Source organism: Lithobates pipiens, unplaced genomic scaffold (assembly GCF_037356315.1).
Source record: "Lithobates pipiens isolate NorthernLeopardFrog02 unplaced genomic scaffold, aLitPip1_a1.2 Scaffold_16, whole genome shotgun sequence".
NCBI classification, from domain to species: domain Eukaryota; kingdom Metazoa; phylum Chordata; class Amphibia; order Anura; family Ranidae; genus Lithobates; species Lithobates pipiens.
The window spans coordinates 303,696,159-303,717,473 of NW_027507748.1; the positions used below are offsets into that span (position 1 = coordinate 303,696,159).

A 21,315-nucleotide genomic window follows, 5' to 3' on the forward strand; every position below is an offset into this window, starting at 1 on the left:
CTTAGCTGTTTGAGTCTGCCACTATGGATGTATCCCCCCAGTGGCCAACCCTTACGCCGCAGGTAGGAATGAATCTTTTCCTTTCATTCTGCCTGTATTGGGTTAGGATCAGGGTGACCTTTGTTTTGCATGTTCTCTTTCCAGCCCTTCTAGGTCTGAACCTCAGTTATCAGCACATAAAGATTCGGACCAGTCTAGGTCACAACATCACCATTCCACGTCAAATTCTAGATATATCCAGACACCGTAAAGAAAGGTCTAAGTCTGAGTCTGGTCGCCATTCTCACTGCCATGCCAGCCGCTCAGAGAAAAGAGCCTGCTGGGGATGTAATGCTCAGGTCCCAGAGGGTAAATCCCTCTGCGAGCTATGTTATGGAAGAGCCATGAAGGAAAGAGAAGGCGGGGACCAGCAAGTGGAAGCTCTGGTCAGGAGAGTGGTTCAGGAGTCACTGAATAAAGCAGATTCTGATCAACCGTTTATCCCTCCCTCTGGTACGGATCTGGCCACTGATATTTCAGATACAGAGGTTCCTGGTCCCTCTCGTCATAGTCCCTCATTTTCCGGTTCTTCTGACAGTGAGACTGAAGGTTTGGAACCTGGTGCCGGTTTTGACTTTTCCTTAGTTCCGCAGCTGGTCAGAGCGGTCAAAGAGACATTGAGATCCTGTTGAAGCTCCCTCTAAACAGAGGAAATACTTTAAACATCTCAAGAAGGAGCGTCCAAACTTCCCCTTCTTGGGTGAACTTGGCGAAATTATCATGAACAAATGGGGTAAAGTTGAGAGGAAAAACTCTTTGATCTCAAAAATTTCAAAAATGTACCCATTTAAGAGCAATGAGGTGAAACATCTGGAGTCGGCCCCTCTCATTGATGCAGCCTTGATGAGGCTAGTAGACCCTCTGGAAGATACTGTGTCCATTAGGGATGGCCTAGAAAGAAAGATTGATACAGACTTGAAACGTATTTATATACCAGCAGGTATGGCTTGTAAACCAGCCTTAGCCCTGGCAGCGTTATCAAAAGCTATGGAGGCCTGGACGGATGAGATTGTTGCAACCCAGGGCAGTATGTCCGAAAATTTGGTCAGGAGATCTCCAATACATGAACTGAGACTTGCTTCGGTTTTCCTGGGGGAGGCGTCCCTTGATATTATTCGCCTAGTAGCACGTGTTATGCTTTCCTCTGTTACGGCCAAGCGTGCCTTGTGGCTTCGTCCCTGGGTTGCTGATCCTGCCTCCAAACAGGCATGGTGCAGAATTCCCTTTGAGGGATCTTCCCTTTTTGGGAATAAATTGGATTCAGCCATTACACGCGCTACAGGTGGTAAGTCGGGGTTCTTACCCCAGGATCGCCGTCTCCTGGGCCAGAGAAGATCTCAACATAGGTCAGATCCAGAACGCGCTAGAGATGCCCGTCACTACAGGCCTGGTCGCGAATTTAGAAAAAATTGGAGGAGAAATCAGCCCTCTGGCCAGAAGTCCTCTAAGTCAGCTACATCTGGGGGATGGGAGCCTTCCAAGTCTTTTTGATATAGAGCCTGTCCAAGCGGAGCGGGTTGGGGCCCGGTTACTCCTTTTCCAGCACGTCTGGGCAGCCTCGGTCAAAGACTATTGGACAATCAAAACAGTGTCAGAGGGCCATTCCTGGGTCTTCAGCAGCCCGCCCATAAAGCCCTACTGCGCATGCGCAAGTCGCGCAGCGCTTTGTAAATTTTTTTTATTTTTTTTTCAGATTTTTTTTTACATTTTTAATGTATTTTTTTTTCAGGGTGGCCCTCCACTTTAACATGAGCTTGAATGTGATTGTTTAATTCTAAACACAGCTACATCCCCAATTATAAGAGGGTGTGCACACTTATGAAACCACATTATTTTTATTTTTTTGTTTTTAATCCACCCCAAAAGATTTAAGTTTGTTGTACAGTTTATAGGTCACATTAAAGGTGGAAAAAGTTCTGAAATGATTTACCTTAGTCTCATTTTTTTACATCACAGAAACCTGACATTTTAACAGGGGGTGTGCAGACTTTTTATATCCACTGTATACACACACATATATATATATCCCAAGATATATTTTTTGTCTTTTACATATTTTTGCTTCATTGGCTGCAACATAGTCCCATGTGAGATGTTTTTGGTTGTGTTCTAATTCCAGGGATTGAGCAGCCTTGAACTCATGTACTTTTCAATAAGTCAAACCTTGATAACGGCAACAAATTAGGGTTAATTAGGTGACACTTTAAATGCCTTTACTGTTCATCAGTTTACAGTTAACTGTAAATGAAGTACCTATAATTGTTTCTCTTACTCCAGTGTGTGTGCAATATATGTTGCGCTATTGTTTATGTAAGCATGTGCACCCTACATGTGCATTTGCATTTTTGTTGTATGCAACAAGTGGGATAGGTGCTTTTTTTATATATTTTTTCTACTTTATTTTACATTTTTTATACTTTATTTTAAATTTAAGTTTATTGCTATCGCAAGGAGCCTAACAAGCCCTCTATTTGATAGGATTGGGCAGGTGGTGGGTACTCTTTATCAGGGGTCTATTATGTTTGTTCTGCCCTCTGCTCCAGTGAATTAATGTGCTTGATCCTCTATTTTCTTGGCGTCTCAGATGGGAGCTTGACACTCAGCTCTGAACCTGGAACTGCTCAGAGCTGTGTTCTCCTAGTTCATAGTCAGCAGAGAAGATCGGGGAACAAAATAGTAATAAACGTGAAATGTTACCTAATAGGTCAGTGTAAACAATTATTGAGCTAACTCAAGATAAACAGTGGTACCCAATGGCTAATGTGAATAAAGTGTGCTTATTATTGTATACCACATCTAATAAAATACTTATAAACAGAAAAATTATTCTCCTATAACAAAACACAGCACATATAATATTCACAAGAACTCCTAAAGAAGAAATAAATAAACAAGTGAAAAGTCCATTTAAAGTGAACACGTGAAGTCAATTTTATAACAATGGTGAAGTTCTTCAGTGACTAAAGGGTTACTCTTGACAGTGACATATACCCTCCACCAGTCAACCAATGAGCTCACCTTCCCAAAGGACCCCCACTTCGGTCTAGTAGTACCTTCCCCACAGGGGTGTAAAACGTTCTGGGTGTCAGCTGTTCAGGTGCTCACAATGCTCCCATACACCTCAGACCACGATATTCCCGATATAAACATAGAATGGAAGGCACTCATATAGCTAGTTTTTTTTAATCTTAAATTTAAATGTACACAGCCTCCAGTGCACTCGTTCAGTTCATTTGTTTGCATCAGGGGTACAGCGCCTCACAGAAATCACCTAGATGTCCATCAGTCCTTGGCTATAAACCACCATTAAGTCCCGGCCTACTTACTGGCGGTGAGCAGTGACATCACATGCTCCATCCAATGCGTTTCATCATCAGTCTCGTGACTAACTCAAGGGATAGGGGCCTGGTGACAGCTAAGATCTATTTATAGTCAAAATCAATTAAAATTCCATTCGCCATTTTCTCATAGCCTGTGGTGGCCATTTTGTTGGAGATCCACTGTGATAAACTACTGACTGGCTTTATAGCCAATGGACACTAGATTAGCCACAAGACTCGGGATTCCTAATCAGGGCAAAAATCTTAACCTATATAATCTAAATAACCAAAAACGGTTATAACTCATTTATAAGAGAGCTCCTAATCTAAGAAACAGGATTTTTAAAAGTGTCATAGATCCACCTAGAATCCACATCCCCACATTCCTGGACCTGAAAGGTTTTTATGGATGTGGAGGGTGTGAAAGGATGTACTAGCACCATAGGGAATATGAGAAAAAGGAAAGAGTTCCATTTAACTGTGACAAACAGAGAATATCAGATTAGAGATATGATCACGTGCAATACTGAGGGTTGTATTCAGTGCTCATGCCAATTACAATACATTGTAAGAACCAAACGAATATTGGCTAAGAGGATCCAAGAGCATGTTTACAATATTTCTGTTGGGTATAAAAATCATCAATTATCCATTGGATTATCCAATGAAATTATCCATTATGGATGTTCACAATAAGCCCAGTGGGAATGAGTTCCTGGGGTGTTGAAAAATACTGTAAGCATTGGAGGTAATCTTAGTGAATATTTGAAATTAAATCATTGAGCCTCAATGTAGAATTTGATCTTAACTGTTTTATTACAGATAAATAATTACTCATTTAGAATTGGTTAATTTATAACAATCTAATTCCGTTTAGGTTATATAGAACCCTTTTCTTCCTTTCCCCTACTTCTCTCTTTTTATATTTATCCTGTTTTCGTTATCTTAGTGTTTTTATCTATAATTACATGTAGTAGAGGGTATTACTGTGGAATATTATGAGTATAGAAACATTTGGCTCTTTTTCTCCACTAGATGGTGCCAATTTATTGTGTTAACACAGAGAGGTCAGTATGGTTTGGCTGCCTTTTTTTGCTTTAGGCATCTTGCTGTCCCACCAGCCATTTTTATATTTATTATATATTTATTATTCAGCGGGCAGTGGCATTTTTAGTGACTGCCATTAGTCAGAATAGAAACCCCCCCTTTTTGCTTAGTTATAATAATATATTTTTTGACTTTTACCTTTGGTCATTATGACTGTTTTTTGTTATTATTTATATGATGTAGGTTAAGATTTTTCCATTGATTAGGAATCCAGAGTCTTTTGGCTTGGTTGATAATCTAGTGGCCGCTGGATATAAAACCAGTGAATAGTTTATCACAGTGGATCTCCAAAAAAATGTCTGCCACGGGCTATGAGAAAAAGGCGACTGGAATTTTAATTGATTTTGACTATAAATAGATCTTAGCTGTCACCAGGCCCCTATCCCTTGAGAAAGTCACGAGCCTGTGACATCACCGCACACCGCGAGAAAGTAGACCAGGACTCAATGGTGGTTTGCAACCAAGGAATGACGGACACCTAGGTGGTTTCTTTGGGGTGCTGTACCCCTGATGTAAACGAATGCATTGAACGAGTGCAAGGGAGGCTGTACACATTTAAATGTGAGTTTGATTACGTTTTAATAAATTTAAGATTTTAAAAAATGATAACCACTATTGCCTTTTGTAAATAACCCCCAGAGTGTCATATCGCCTTTTTTTAACAGTAGCTGTTGCAATTGCTGCTGTATTTACAAAGCAATTAACAACTGGGAATTGCTGGTGAATCTGGGGAGGGAGCAGCTGCAGGAGAGATGGACTGTGTATGTCAATTAAGTTTTTTGGGGTTTTGGAGCAGGCCCAACATCCACATTTAAAGCATGCAGAATTTAAAAAAGAATTTAAAGTATAACCATTATCCAAAACTTGCTTCTTAGTTTTGGATAGAGCGTTCAAGGATTAGACTGCCACTGGGACAATTTACTCCCTGTTTGCCCTGTTGACCATTGTCACCAAGGCAGAAAGTAATGGAAAATCAAAATTTCACAGCTGTCATCAGAACAAGAAGTGAAGGAGTATTTTTACAAAAGAAATGTGTTCCAGTGGCAACTGCTTAAGCAGGTCCATGCTGCCAGTGAGGCCAAATGAGATGGCAGTCTCTGGTCGCATTCATGAAGGCACAGAGGGGGCACTACTGATCTCAGAGTGTCCATTAGGCCCCTTTCACACTAGCAAGACTTCAAAGTCGCATGATTTTGGTGCGATTTCAGGGAATGCCTGTGTATCTCGCATCAAAGTCGGACCAAAGTAGTGCAGGGATTACTTTGAAGTCAGTGCGACTTGAAGTCACACAGATATGAATGGTACTCATTGGAAATCATGGGGTATGACTTGTCATGCAACTTTGCAGTCCCAAGTCACAGGACAAGTCGCACAAGTGTGAAAGGGCCTTTTTCATCCTCAGTGCAGCTCGGTAACATTGAGACTGATAAAATCACAGGCTTAGCAGTACTAAGCTGCCTTTCCAGCCACTGTACCTGTTCACAGACAGGTTCAGCTGTCAAGCTCCTTCAGTGGCACCGAATCACTGCGCTGTGCCAAGGTGGCCATCTTTGTCTGGGAGAGGGGAAGGAGCAGTTCTTTGAAACGGCTCTGTGTATAAGGGAAATGCTTTGCCCTCACTTTCTGTTGAATCCTTGGGACAGAAAGAGAAGCAAGATCCCCCAAGTGGAACACACATAACAAACAAGTCAACAAACTATCCAAAATATACAAACCTGCAGTGGACACATATTGGAGGACTATCATCTTTCTGGAGAGCACGTATGTCTTCTATCATGCCCAAAATATGTTCCACAGATGAAGGCACATCATGATCAGGCCAATTCTTATAATGAAACTGATAAACAATTCTTATCTCCTGTAGAAAAAATGGCAGATATTTCAACGTAAATAATATGATGGATTGCTGACAACAATATGATATATACACAGAAGGCTAAAAAAAAAGTCAGAGGTAAAAAAAAAAACACAGAAAACTTTTGAGGGTGATTACGTTCAATTGCTATACCTGCATTTAGTCTTACTGACAAAATGTAAAGCATCATATAAAACCAAAATCATTCAACAACAATTTTATATGAATCTTATTAAAGCATTGCCCTAATTAGATTCCTACTCATCTAAAAAATAATTCCCAGTTGCAAATTGTCCATGATTCTTATTACTAAATATGTACACTTTGGTTTTAGTACAATAGTACTAGTAGTAGTAATGTCTGTTGTTGTATACAAGTACATTCTTAAAAATAATATCTTTTAGCTATGAAATATATATACCTGTGTGTGTGTGTGTGTGTATATATATATATATATATATATATATATATATATATATATATATATATACACACAATCTTGAAAAACACCATTCTTTAGAAATTAAGTGCAGAACCCATATCACATCATTACCATACTATACTATGCCTGTGGACTGTATTCTGGAAGTCAGTGTAGTGAAGAACTGCATGGTTCCCAATCAGGTATTCAGCTTAACTCCAACTCTATAGGCATTGACTTGTTTGACTGCCATAATACATAGTCTTTTCTGTCAAAAAAAAAGTAGCCTCACTCTGTATATGACACTTCTGCCTCTTTGCCATAGCTAAAATTAAAGTAGTTGTAAAGTCTCAATGATTTTTACCCCTTAATGCATTCTCTGCATTAAGATAAAAAACACTTGTTTCCCCCACCTGTAAACGCTTACCTGACTCCTCTCACTGATCCAGCTCTGCCCTGTCTGCAGAATTGCTTTTCCACTGCCTAGTCTCAAAGGAAACACTGGCAGTATTGGGAGCCATAGGCTTTAAAATTATATGAGGAGGCAGCAGGGGACATGGCCAAGCTGCACCGCGTGTGTTTATGGATGCATACTGCCCGGCTCGCAAGCACGTGTGCACAGGTTGCTGAGGGGCCACTCAGAAAAAGGAGTGACAATGCCTGTGGGGGAACTAAAAACTTTCTTTGCTCTCTGCCTGATCTGTGCTCTTATAAAAGTTAGCTTTGTTTCCAGTTATATCTGTGGACTACAGGACACCCCCTCTATTTTTAAGGATTAAGAGAGGGGGAGATTTTGGTAGCCATAACATACTTCCTATTCTAGGACAGGAAGGGTGCTACTGGCAGGATCAGGGGTTTAAAATTAGGGAACAAGCTTGAAAAAAAATAAAACCAATGCGGCTATCAGATATAAAAAGCTACAAGCAAGCTGCAATATATTTTATTTTTGGGTTTAGGTACACTTTAAAATAAAGGCAAAACTTTTTTTTTTCTTTAACTTTAAATAGGTTTAAGTAAGGGAGGGTTATAACCCCTGTAGAGTTTATTTTTCTATCTTTGTCACAAATGGGACCATTTTCCCATAGACAAAACAAGAAGTGAGAGGAAATCCCTGCAAATTAAGGGAATCCCCAAGTTACCAGAACTAGTGTCTACATTGGAAGATTTCACCTCTATTACTTTTCTGGAGACAACCCAAAATTTGGTATTTTCTTTTACTTTTACTTTCAATGATAATGGTAAACAGGACAAATAGAGAGGGCGACTCTCCCTAATGGGGATACAGACAGCAATAAAAACCGATCGGACATTCCTACAACAAAATCTGTGGGATTTTTTTCTGACGGATGTTGGCTCAAACTTGTCTTACATACACATGATCACACAATGTTGTCGGAAATTCTGAACGTCAAGAATGCAGTGACTTGAGAGGAGCCAAGAAAATTGAAGTTCAATAGCCAGTGCGGCTCTTCTGCTTGATTCCGAGCATGCGTAAAACTTTGTGCGTCGGAATTGTGTACACATGATCAGAATTTCTGACAACGGATCCAGATCTCAAATTTTGTGTGTCGTGAATTCCGATGGAAAATGTCTGTTGGAGTCTACACACAGTCAGAATTTCTGACAAAAAGCTCCCATCCAATATTTTCTGTCAGAAAATCCGACCGTGTGTACACGGCATAAGAGTTCACTGGTGCAGGTAAATATACAGTTTAGCAGATCAAATGATAAAGGGCTAACTAGCCAGAAGAGAGTCCATATATATCCAAGTTAGCATGTTTCATAGCTTCCTCGTCTGCTCAAACACCACCCTACATCTGAAATCTCAGAACCTTCTACAAATATCCCACAGTGACCCTTAGGGCACTTTTACACTGGCAGCACCTGGGCATTGGCGGTAAAGTGCTGATATTTTTAGTTGCACTTTACCGTAATTTTTGTGGTGCTTTTTGACCGCTAGCGGGGCGCTTTTAACGCTAACGGCTGAAAAAAGGTTAAAAGTTGCCCATTGATTTCAATGGGCAGGGGTGCTGTAGGGACGGTGTATACACCGTTCCTACAGTGCCTCAAAAAAGTGCCTTAAAAAAGCTGTTTGGAGGACTTTCGGCTTTCACAGTGGAGTGAGAAGAGAGGCGGCTTTGCAGGTGCTATTTTTAGCAAAATAGCACCTGTAAAGCGCCTCAGTGTGAAAGCAGTCTTAAAAGTGCCCAAATCATATACCAAGGGAAGATATGCTTTCTGTCATTCTTCATAGGAAAACACAAAGTTAAAGTGTTTGTTAACCCCAAAAAAATACGAATAAAGATCCTGTTTCTTTAAAGCATCATCTACAGCACAGTGCTTGTGCTGTGTAATTTGGCCCCCTGTATCACCTGAAATATATGGCCGATCCTGCCAGTTTCTGCCCTCCCCTCTGTACACTGACCACAATATATCAGGGCTGCTGAGCCCTGACACCATTGTCGGCGTACGTGCATCCTTTATCTGTGGCTCCTGTGTCCTCTCCTCCATCCTCTCCCCCTCCCCTCTATGACTGTCTGCTCCATGTCCGCACCGCCCCCTTTTAGCAAAATAGCACCTGTAAAGCACCTCAGTGTGAAAGCAGTCTTAAAAGTGCCCAAATCATATACCAAGGGAAGATATGCTTTCTGTCATTCTTCATAGGAAAACACAAAGTTAAAGTGTTTGTTAACCCCAAAAAAATACGAATAAAGATCCTGTTTCTTTAAAGCATCATATACAGCACAGTGCTTGTGCTGTGTAATTTGGCCCCCTGTATCACCTGAAATATATGGCCGATCCTGCCAGTTTCTGCCTCCCCTCTGTACACTGACCACAATATATCAGGGCTGCTGAGCCCTGACACCATTGTCGGCGTACGTGCATCCTTTATCTGTGGCTCCTGTGTCCTCTCCTCCATCTTCTCCCCCTCCCCTCTATGACTGTCTGCTCCATGTCCGCGCCGCCCCCTCCCGCCCTGCTGCTAAAAATTAGGGTTAACGTTACATTATCCTTTTTGTTTATTCATCTAATGTCCCCCTGTGACTGTGCTTTATTAAAAATGCAGCTATATACCTTGTTTACTGAGCGTAGATCGGTGATCACGTCACATGCCTCCTCTCTCTTCTCTCACATGACAGCTGCAGCGGGCAGGGCGACCTCTCCCCACTTGGCCTCGGCCCCGCTCCCCACTGCATCTGTCGGGCCAAGAGAAGAGAAAGGCGGCGTGTCAGGTGATCGCTGATCTGCAATCAGTAAACAAGATATACAGCTGCATTTTTAATAAAGCACAGTCACAGGGGTCATAAGATGAATCACCAAAGAGGATAATGTAAAGTTAACACACAAAAAAAATCTACGAAAACTGGTCCAAGAAAACTCAAAAAAGGAAGCCAGTCAAGTTTCTTACATAATTCAAAGATTAAACCTAAATGGTTTCTATCATAAACATATCCACCTTTGTTCTAGTTTTATTTGTGTTATTTCTCATAAATCTATTCTAATAAATATATGATATGAAAAAGAAATAAGGAACAGAGCTTACACTTCCATAGGTTGCTATCAGGGTCCTGATAACATAGTCCTTCTTTTTCTCTTCGTTACTCTAAAAGAAGAGACATCAATACGTCATTTGGATAAGACAAACAAGGAAATGCATTGTCATTATGTAATAGAATAATTTACATGATACTCACACATGTGATGGAGAATGGACCGAACTGTAAGACTTCACATCCTGCCTCAACCCAATAGCGCTCACATTTTTTCTAGGCACAAAACAACACATTTTAAGACATTTAAATGACACTGTTTCACAGTCTGTTAAGTATTATTTTGGGTTGGAGTTTTAAGGTCTGACCTTAGTAATTGTGGTGACGTCAAACTGGTTATACAGTGCATGTTACAACCCAATTGAAAATTGACTGAGTACTGTATATAAAGAATAGTACAGAAATCTGAAAGATGTGCAGGTTCACTAAAAATCCAGGGCAGCTATAAAATTTGGGTGCATATAAAAAAAACATTGGGTGGATAAGTTAGGACTCAAGCAGATGTTTCAGTTTGATTTACCAACAACTTGGCAAGCTGAATGTAAATGGAATAGGTGTTTGAGGTAGGTTCTTGCCAAGGGTGGACTGACAACTCATGGGGCCCCTGGGCAATAGAAGATTATGAGGCCCCCAGGCAATCAGAGATTATGGGGCCACACAGTATACAATCACACAATATACACATACATGTACACACAGTATACACAGACAGGTTTCTATTAGCTGAGAAGGTACTGGAGAGGTGGGGCAGCTATAATCTCTGGATTTTTAGACTAAAAGGATGTCGGTAAGGGACATTTCAGAGACAGATGTAAAAAAAACACTGATTTTTACATACTGTTCCTGGTTTTACTGAGGCTGGCAACACTGATGGGGCCCCCTAGTGGCCCGGGGCCCTCGGGCAGTTCTTCAGTCCGTGCTCTTGCAGGAAAAGGGGGAAATTCCCAGCCCAGCAGTTCCCCATAAAGGCTTCCCAGATTCCAGCACATTCCGCAGCATCCCATTAGCTAGCTGCTGTTCCTGGATTTAAGTGCCTTTTTAATACCTACTTTTAACACAAGGAATACCATTAATATTATCAATATTTACACAATCCCAAGTAAGTGGGCTCATATTGTGCCCCCTTTTCCATTATTATAGTAAATACAAACTGCTAAATACCCTTTCTCATCAGCAGTATATAGCAGCCTTATCAGTGTCTGCCTGAGCACTGGCTAAAGCTTGTAGGAGGAGCCTTCATTCTGCTTTGACTGTCTTATGAGATAGCGTATCATCCCTGACCCTCTGTCAGGACAGTGCTGATTGACCCTGTGCTGATCACATGTACCCTCCCAAAAAAAAAAAAAAAACTCTCTAGCAATACACACCAAACTGAGCATGTGCACAGTGCCTCCTAGAGCTCTGTTCTATCAGCAGATGGATTGGGGACAGTAGAAGGGGAGGATCAGAGAAGACAAAATTAGGCTGCCTTTTTACACAATGTGGAGCATTAACTCCACAGTGAGTATAACAAGCTTTCTTTACTGCATATACAGACTACGTTTACTGTTGTGGACTTTAAAGAAGACCTTCAGTCCTTTTTAATCTTTCCATCTATTAAATCTTCTGCCCTTGTTGTTTTAACTTTGGAGAGTAAAATGTTGTTTTCTGCCAGTAAATACCTTATGCAGCCCGCTTCCTGTTTCTTGCCTGGTCATTAGCCTAGGTTAATGCACAGCTCTTTATCTCGCTATCATGAGAGTTTGCCAGGAAGGGAGGGGGATGAGTCATAAGAGGGCCAATCCATGGTGCAGGGCTGCAGAGCTGGAGGTGTGCCTCTGTGTGTGTCTGTGTAAATCCATGAAGTGAACAGGCAGCAGATTTGGCAGCCCATAATTAAAATGGATGCAGCCAGACTTAGTGGAGGGTATATATAAAATAATATACAAAGTGGTTGGAGGGAAGCTTCAGAAGGGCAAAGATGTTTTTATCACAAATTATGTGAGCAGACTGCAGTTCCTCTTTCAGTTTAAGGAAGATTGCACGCAGACTCTAGAATTAAGCTATAATTTACCTGGGCATCCTAATACAGGATCAACACCTTACCTTACAACGCCTAACCATAGTAGATAACACGGTCAGTTTGTAATATGTGTGGTCTACTATCAATATCAGAAACATAAGAAACTCTACATTCACAGCTTGAGAAACAGAAGTCAGAGGCACTGTTTGTAATGAAGCACAGCATGTAATACAGAGATATGAGTCACTGCAGGTAAAGGAGAAGTATGAGGGACTGTGTGTGTAATACAGAAATAGAAGTGTTCCATGTAGATGTGACATTAGACACTAAATAGAATTTAGAGATATGAGGCACTTATCAGTCCCTACCACAATGCCCTTATTATAATTATGCACACCCTGGACCAGTTAACCAATAGTTAGAAGGGAAGTTGTGCCTTGTGAGATTGGAACCCAGTGCAACCAAGCAGGAGTTTACACCACATTACAACATACAGACAGAAATAAAGAAAATACCAGTTTCTCCATACAATAGGTGTTCCAAGAAATATTATACTCACCTTCCCCATTTCAAACTCCATACAGGCCATTAAAATAATCTGCATTGGAAACATGATATAAGACGCAATTTCAATATCAGGAATATTCTGCAGCATCAATGTTAAGCTCCTTTCATACAGACGGCCAGGAGGCAGTAAAAACAGGTGGCTGATCTGTGCTTTTACTACCCCCCCCGCCCCCCCCAAACACCTACCTTCAAGCAGACACGGTACCACTCAGAAGATTACACATACTTTGCATCACAATGCAACAATTGTAACACTACATGCTTAGTTTCAAAGACAGCAATGCCCGCCAAACTCTCCCATGTAAATGAAAGGGGCTACATTTTGCTTACAAGTCCTTGTAATCTTGCAATGCAAAATTGCCATTTGGCAATAAAAGAAAGAGAAAAAAGACAGGCATCAGGAAGCAGCAGCATCACCTCCTGAACACCTGTAAACCTCCTTTCACCGTCCTCTGAAAAGAGTCTAATGCCATATACATACCAGCAGATTTTCCGTCAGAAAAATCTTGGATGGTTTTTCCGACAAAATTCCGCTCAAGCTTGGCTTGCATACACACGGTCACACAAAAGTTTGCTGAACTTTCGACCGCCAAGAACGTGGTGACGTACAACACTACGACGAGCTGAGAAAATGAAGTTCAATGCATCCGAGCATGCGTTGAATTGTTTCCGAGCATGCCTAGGAATTTTGTGCGCTGGAATTGCTACAGACGATCGGAATGTCCGCTCAGAACTTTTTCCGATTGAGAACATGCTCTCAATCTTTTGCTGGCTGGAATTTGGCCAGCAAAAGTCCGATGGAGCATACACATGATTGCATTTTCAGACCAAAAGCTCTCGTCTGTCTTTTGCTGGCCAAATTTCTGATCGTGTGTACGTGGCATAACAGTTTAGAATCTATTGGCAAAACAGTTTACATTTGGATGCATTTGTCATCAATTTGAGACACGTCCGAGATTTTTCAGACTTCATTGAATTTAACCTGCAGCTTACCACCTTCTGGCCTGCATTTGACCTCCTTCTAGGCTACATCAAACTGCTTCAAGCTATTTTGCATTTCCAAGTCATTGGTTGCTAAGCACATAGTGGCATAGCTGGCACCAGCTGCTTCCTTAATTACCATTGGAAGAACGCTACCATATATGATGTTTAGCTCCCACCCAATGAGCAAAAATTATGGCTTTTGGGAAAATGCTACAAACAGGCTTACTCATCGCTACTAACTAGTTCCCACAAATTGGGATGGCATATCCACTGCTTACACATTTTTATAAGCTTCTTTTAAAGCCTAACTATGTTTTGTGTGAACTTTAAATAGTCAGTTTGGACCAAGCTGATTGAGACAAACTATTTCCCTCATTAACACATGTTGTGGCTGACAGCGTCGTTTTCCAACAGTGAGATGGGAACTTCCCATACCACCCCTGAATCAAAACTGAGTTGGACTGAGTGCTGCTCAGCCATTCAGAGGAAACTTTGTATTTTCTAAATGAATACAAAGCTTCCTCTAAATGGGGATATTGTGAGGTCATTCACCTGTCTCAGCCAATCAGATAAAGCCTTGTCATTCAAAATACAAAAACACCCTTGAATGGCTGAGCAACGCTCAGCCTGACTCGACTTTGTACTGGAAGTAGGACAAGAAGTCCCTGTTCTGCCGCCAGAACGCATTGTATGTGGCTGACAGTTGCTGCACGTGTTAGTGATGGATATAGTTCATTTAGAATAGCTTTGTTCAAACAAACTTTTTAACGTTCACTAAAACCTAATTGCTTGCATGCATAATGCTGCTTTCACACTGCTCAAATAGACAAAAATGCATCAAAAACGCATCTGCATTTTTGATACATTTTTAATTCATCTCCACTGCATTTCCCAGCATGTACCGGTGAAACACATGGCTCACAAAAATACACGAAACAGTGGTCAGTTTTTTGATGCGTTTTCAATTCATTTCAATGGCGAGCAACTAACCGCTATAAGGAGTTCCATATGATATAAAGGGATGCATTTCTCGTAAATTTTTCTTCCCCTTTTTTTTAACTGAACAACTGATCAAAACCTGATCAGTGTGAAAGTTACCAAAGCTCCACCAGCTTTATATTCTTTAATGACATGAGAAGGAATATCTTACCCCAACATTGTATTCCCAGATCATCCTCCAAAAGTCCACAACGGTACTTGGTAGGGGACCTTGAGTAGCTATATATGCCCGAGGACAGTAAACACCCTGCAATATATTAAGAAGAAACAAACAGAAACACGTTCACATTGCCATCTAATTACACATAATGGGGTTCACATGAGCATTAGAAAGGTGCAAAATAAAGCAATAGATTATCTTCCCTACAGGAAAAACTGCATTTGCCAAAACATCGTGTTGTTTTAATGCTACTCTGCTCCTGCAGGTACCAAACACAAATAATTGGTACCTAACTATAGATTTTTTTCTTTGAATCTGTAACCATCAGATTTTTTAAAACTTCCAAAAACTATAAATGTCCCTTGCTTACAACTAGGACAACTATGCACAACTGTTTACAAGAAGACCTCGATAAAATAGGTGGTGGGCAACTACATGGCAAATGAAATGTAAAGTAATGTACTTGGGGGCTAAAAATAGGAATGCAAGTTACTCGCTAGGGCGATAACTCCTGGGGGAATCCAGGATGGAAAAGGATCTGGGGGTCCTAGTAGATGACAGACTTAGCAACTACATGCAATGCCAAGCTGCAGCAAGCAAGGCAAGCAGAATATTAGCATGCAAAAATAGGGTATTTACTCAAGAGATAAGACTGAAATCCTGCCACTTTATTAACCTCTTGGCACCAATGGCACACAAATATGTGGCCTCTCCACAGGTGGGCCTTGACGCTGAGCACCCGTATATATTTGCGCACCACACTGCAAACACAGCTGTGATGAGATTGTGTGCCCTGCAAATTCCCAGCACAGGTACTGGCGGCTAACAGAAAGCTCCCGATCGTTGCTTGCGATCAGGAGCTTGCCGGTCATATGACTGACGTGACAGCCAATCATGACGGTTATATGATCATGAACCCACCTCCCGGCATCTGAGACCCTTAAAGGGCAAGGAGGCACCAGCGCCAAGGGGTTAAACCCTGGTTTGGCCACATCTGGAATATGCCTACCAATTCTGGTCATCAATCCTCAGGTAGGATGTGTTGGAACTGGAACAACTACAAACAAAAAACTGGAGAAGAGACGCTTGAGAGGAGATGCAATAATGATATACAAATACCTCAATGGTGATTCTAGCATAGGGAATAAACTACTCAGTCTCAGGGAGTGTAAAAAGACATGGGGCCCTTCAATGAAATTGGAGGAGAAGCAATTTAACCTTAAACTGCGTAGGGAGTTTTTCACTGTCAGACATGTTAAAAAAACTTTTATGCCACCTACACATGACCAGACTTTTTGACAGCAAAGTTCCGAAGCAACAAATCGGACAATTTGATAGTGTGTGGGCTCCATCGGACCTTTGCCGGACCCAGTTCCTATGGTGAAATTCTCTCGTCTGTATGCTGGTCCGACGGACGAGAACCGGTGCTAGGGCAGCTATTGGCTACTGGCTATGAACTTCCTTATTCTAGTCCGGTCGTACGTCATCACGTTCGAATCCGTCGGACTTTGGTGTGATTGTGTGTAGCCAAGTCCGTTCATTCGGAAAGTCTGACGGAACTCCACCGAAAGTCTGCCGGGAAGACCGTCGGACCTAGTCTGCCGGAAAGTCTGGTCGTGTGTACGTGGCATTAGATGGGCATTTTAGCAAGCACAGTGTACAGGGGAATATAGGAAATTATTTTTGACAGGAGCACACACCGACGCAGGTTGAACTGGATGGACTGCTGTCTTTATTTAACCATGCTAACTATGTAACTATGTTTATTCAACACTTCCAGAGCTGCCATTTCCTACTCATGTGTTGGGTTTTCTGCAGTTTTTCTATTTGAGTCAGTTTTATACAAACAGCAGTGGGTAAAATTCTGCAAATTACATTTCCGAAAATCCTTGTAATGTATACCTAGATTTTATGAACTGACATGAAACTAATTATTGTGACTATAAGGGTTACACCATGAACTTACATATTTAAAACCTTGGCAAAGCTCATATTGTCTAAAGAAAATTACTACAATATATTTGCACATATTTAAAGAATCATCCTGTAAATGTGCAGTAGATGTTCAATTTAATATGACACAGTTTAAATGCTTTGACATTATGTGCACTATGACTTATTTTAAGAGCTTCAGTAGTGCCTGTGCTGATCATAAACTACTTTTTAACAGGTGTGTGTGGTTTTTGTATGGGAGAGAGAAGTTGCTGTTGGATGGAAGTACATGATGTGTAATGATGTATTTGTTGTCTTATGCAGCACTGTGCCTAAGGACTCATTTAGCAGTGTTTTGCATAGGATCACTGCAAGTGACTGCAAGGACACATAGAAAACAATGGTTGTCTGTGCTTTGGTTACACCATGACATTATGCACATTGCACTGCATTGCATTAAAGTGCAACTTGTCCACATTTTAACGCACATGAATGCATGTAACGTTTATAAAAAATACATTTTAATTTATTTTTGCATGATGAGGCAAGCCAGAGCTCAATCAGCTCTATTCTGTGTAAACATGGTTTACAGGAAGTAATAATTATGTCACATCCCTTTTAACTGCTTCAATACAGGGCACTTAAACCCCCTTCCTGGCCAAGCTAATTTTCAGCTTTCAGTGCTGTCACTGTTTAAATGACAATTGCATGATCATGGAACACTGTACACAAACTGAATTCTTATAATTTTGTTCCCACAAATAGAGCTTTCTTATGGCGGTATTTGATCACCTCTGCATTTTTTCTTTTTTTCTAAGCAAATAAAAAAAGACATAACATTTTGAAAAAAAAAACGTTTTTCTTTTCTTTCTGTTATAAAATTTTGTAAATAAGTACGTTTTCTCCTTCACTGATGGGCACTGATGGGCACTGATCGGCACTGACAGGCACTGATAAGGTGGCACCAATGAGGTGGCACTGATGGGCACTGACGTCACATCCAGACGCTGGATGAACCTTGTATTGGTTGGAGACAGTTGATGCAGCCTGACACACGGAGTGTTTCTCTCGCCTATGAGAAATCCAATATTTTTTTCTCCCTACGGATGAACGGTGTCCTCGTAAGTCTTGGTCTGCTAGAGCGGGGTAAAGTGCGCTGAATCAACAACAGCAGTGCATTTTCTTTGCCTTGGGCCGCCGAAATTCACATACATCGAAAACGATAAACGATCTATATGCGGTCGGCCTGTGAGTAGTGCACATTCTGTGGACGCCGTGGAGCACGGTGTGGTGGAGTCAAATATATGCCCGCGAAGTGACTTTCGTATGATTATATAAACTAATTTCCTCAGAGAAACAAACAACAGCATCCAGGAGGGCCATGGTAATGTATGTGACACATATTTTTGGCCATACAAAGTCATGTGTTGATTTACTGGGACTGTGCAGTACTCACTGATTTAGTGAAAATGAACTGATTCCAGCTGTGAAATAACTTAGATGTATTGCTATATATCAGCCTGCTGTGGCCTCAGGAAAACCAATAGCTGTTTTTGATGGAAACAACTTTTATATCATAAAGTGAATGAGTCAGATTCAAGCCGAAAGTCCGCACTGTCATGGGAGAAATCTATATCTATAATTATTGAATGAACATTCTGCTACAAATATTATTGGTATTCAGGCGGATAGTAATAGCCGCAATCTAAAATTAGTCTCCTTCTCTAACTTCCTGTTGATTGCCTGATAACTATACTATTCGACATTGTGAGCATTTCTCCAGGTCTAATAGTTTCACTATAGATGCTAACGGCAACCAGCAGCAGCTAGGTCCGGACCAGCGTAATTTTTTTGTGTTTGTTGTGTGTGTCATTTATGTTTTGTCTGTGGTCTGTTTCACATGATAAAATCATGATATAAATTAACCCAGTCTTTGAAAAAATCTTTGGTGCCCAAAGTAACCCCTTTTTGCAGCTCGTGCTAATCGAACTGCACCCCCCCCCCTTTTTCTCTGTATATGCTATTTGGTTACGGCGCCAACACCTTACACAAGGATTTAATAGGGGTAGAATTAAACTAACCCCCTATTTGTGGACATACATACCTGCCTTTTTTCTTTTTTCCTTTTTTCTTTTTTCTTAAACTAAATTTATGCAGCACTGTGCCTAAGGACTCATTTAGCAGTGTTTTGCATCGGATCACTGCAAGTGACTGCAAGGACACATAGAAAACATTTGGTTGTCTGTGCTTTGGTTACACCATGACGTTATGCACATTGCACTGCATTGCATTAAAGTGCAATCTGTCCACATTTTAACGCACATGAATGCATGTAACGTTTATAAAAAATACATTTTATTTTATTTTTGCATGATGAGGCAAGCCAGAGCTCAATCAGCTCTTTTCTGTGTAAACATGGCTCACAGGAAGTAACAATTATGTCACATCCCTTTTAACTGCTTCAATACAGGGCACTTACACCCCCTTCCTGGCCAAGCTAATTTTCAGCTTTCAGTGCTGTCACTGTTTAAATGACAATTGCATGATCATGCAACACTGTACACAAACTGAATTCTTACCATTTTGTTGCCACAAATAGAGCTTTCTTATGGCGGTATTTGATCACCTCTGCATTTTTTATTTTTTATAAGCAAATAAAAAAAGACATAACATTTTGAAAAAAAAAAAAAGTTTTTCTTTTCTTTCTGTTATAAAATTTTGTAAATAAGTAAGTTTTTATTTTTTTCGTATATACAAAAAAAAGAGTGACAATTTTGACAAAAACTAACTATATTTTTTACTTTTTGCTATAATAAATATCCCCAAAAATGTTTAAAAAAAACAAATTTGTTCATCAGTTGAGGTCAGTATGTATTCTTCTACATATCTTTGGTAAAAAATTGCAATAAGCGTATATTGATTGGTTTGCACAAAAGTTATAGCGTCTACAAAATAGGGGGTATAGTGGGTGTTGTGTGTCTCCAGCGCAGTATACACCTGTATCTACCCTTTATTGCTGTTGTTCTCTAATACAGGCATCTGCAGGAGTTAGTGGGTGTTGTGTGCCTCCAGTACAGTATACACCTGTATATAACCGTTTATTGCTGGTGTTCTCTAATACAGGCATCTGCAGGAGTTAATGGGTGTTGTGTGCCTCCAGCAAAATATATACACCTGTATCTACTCTTTATTGCTGGTGTTCTGTAATACAGGCATCTGCAGGAGTTAGTGGATGTTGTGTGCCTCCAGCACAATATACACCTGTGTCTACCCTTTATTGCTGGTGTTCTTTAATACAGGCATCTGCAGGAGTTAGTGGGTGTTATGTATGCGTCCAGCACAATATACACCTGTATCTACCCTTTATTGCTGGTGTTCGCTAATACAGGCATCTGCAAGAATTAGTGGGTGTTGTGTGCCTCCAGCACAGCACAGTAAACACCTGTATCTATCCTTTTTTGCTGGTGTTCTCTAATACAGGCATCTGCAGGAGTTAGGGGGTGTTGTGTGCCTCCAGCACAGCACAGTATACACCTGTATCTACCCTTTATTGCTGGTGTTCTGTAATAAAGGCATTTGCAGGAGTTAGTGGGTGTTGTGTGCCTCCAGCACAATATACACCTGTATCTACCCTTTATTGCTGGTGTTCTCTAATACAGGCATCTGCAGGAGTTAGTGGGTGTTGTGTGCCTCCAGCACAGTATACACCTGTATCTACCCTTTATTGCTGGTGTTCATTAATAAAGGCATCTGCAGGAGTTAGTGGGTGTTGTGTGCCTCCAGCACAGTATACACCTGTATCTACCATTTATTGCTGGTGTTCTATAATAAAGGCATCTGCAGGAGTTAGTGGGTATTGTGTGCCTCCAGCACAGCACAGTATACACCTGTATCTACCCTTTATTGCTGGTGTTATCTAATACAGGCATCTGCAGCATTTACAGTGGGTGTTGTGTGCCTCCAGCACAATATACACTACCCAATTGCTGGTTTTCCCATCACCCTGCAGGCCATTACTATGTCTGGAAGGCCAACAATGAGAGGCAGACAGGCACGAGCCGATAAAAGAGGGCAAGCAGGCTCTGTGTCTAGAGACAACAGTGCTGGTCGTGAAAGCGGTGCATCGTGATCAGCACATGGCCATGGGACACGTTTGTCCTTATTTTCGGCAGCTGGATGTGTTGAGCCGCATCATGCCGAAGACTTGGTAGAGTGGATGATCAAGCCCTCTTCATCCTCCTCACCCTCTCTCACCCACGCTCAGGGTACTAGCAAAGCAGCTGCCAAAGCGTTCTCTTCCCTCGTCTCAATGTCATCAGCCACTCCTTCCCTAGACCCACCATGTCCTCCTGAGGAGTCCCCCAAACTGTTTGAGCAC

The 21,315-nt window shown here is 41.1% G+C and overlaps 1 protein-coding gene across 1 annotated transcript in view; it reads right to left on the reverse strand.

Annotated features, from left to right (window-relative positions):
• Positions 1-21,315, reverse strand: part of PTPN22 (protein tyrosine phosphatase non-receptor type 22) — a 195,492-nt gene that overhangs the window by 58,395 nt on the left and 115,782 nt on the right. Inside the window, exons 4-8 of the mRNA XM_077481564.1 lie at positions 14,997-15,092; positions 12,855-12,893; positions 10,438-10,509; positions 10,287-10,346; positions 6,182-6,324 (exon numbers count right to left, since the gene is read on the reverse strand). Coding sequence (XP_077337690.1) covers positions 6,182-6,324; positions 10,287-10,346; positions 10,438-10,509; positions 12,855-12,893; positions 14,997-15,092 — 410 coding nt within the window. The remainder of the gene's footprint in view (positions 1-6,181; positions 6,325-10,286; positions 10,347-10,437; positions 10,510-12,854; positions 12,894-14,996; positions 15,093-21,315) is intronic.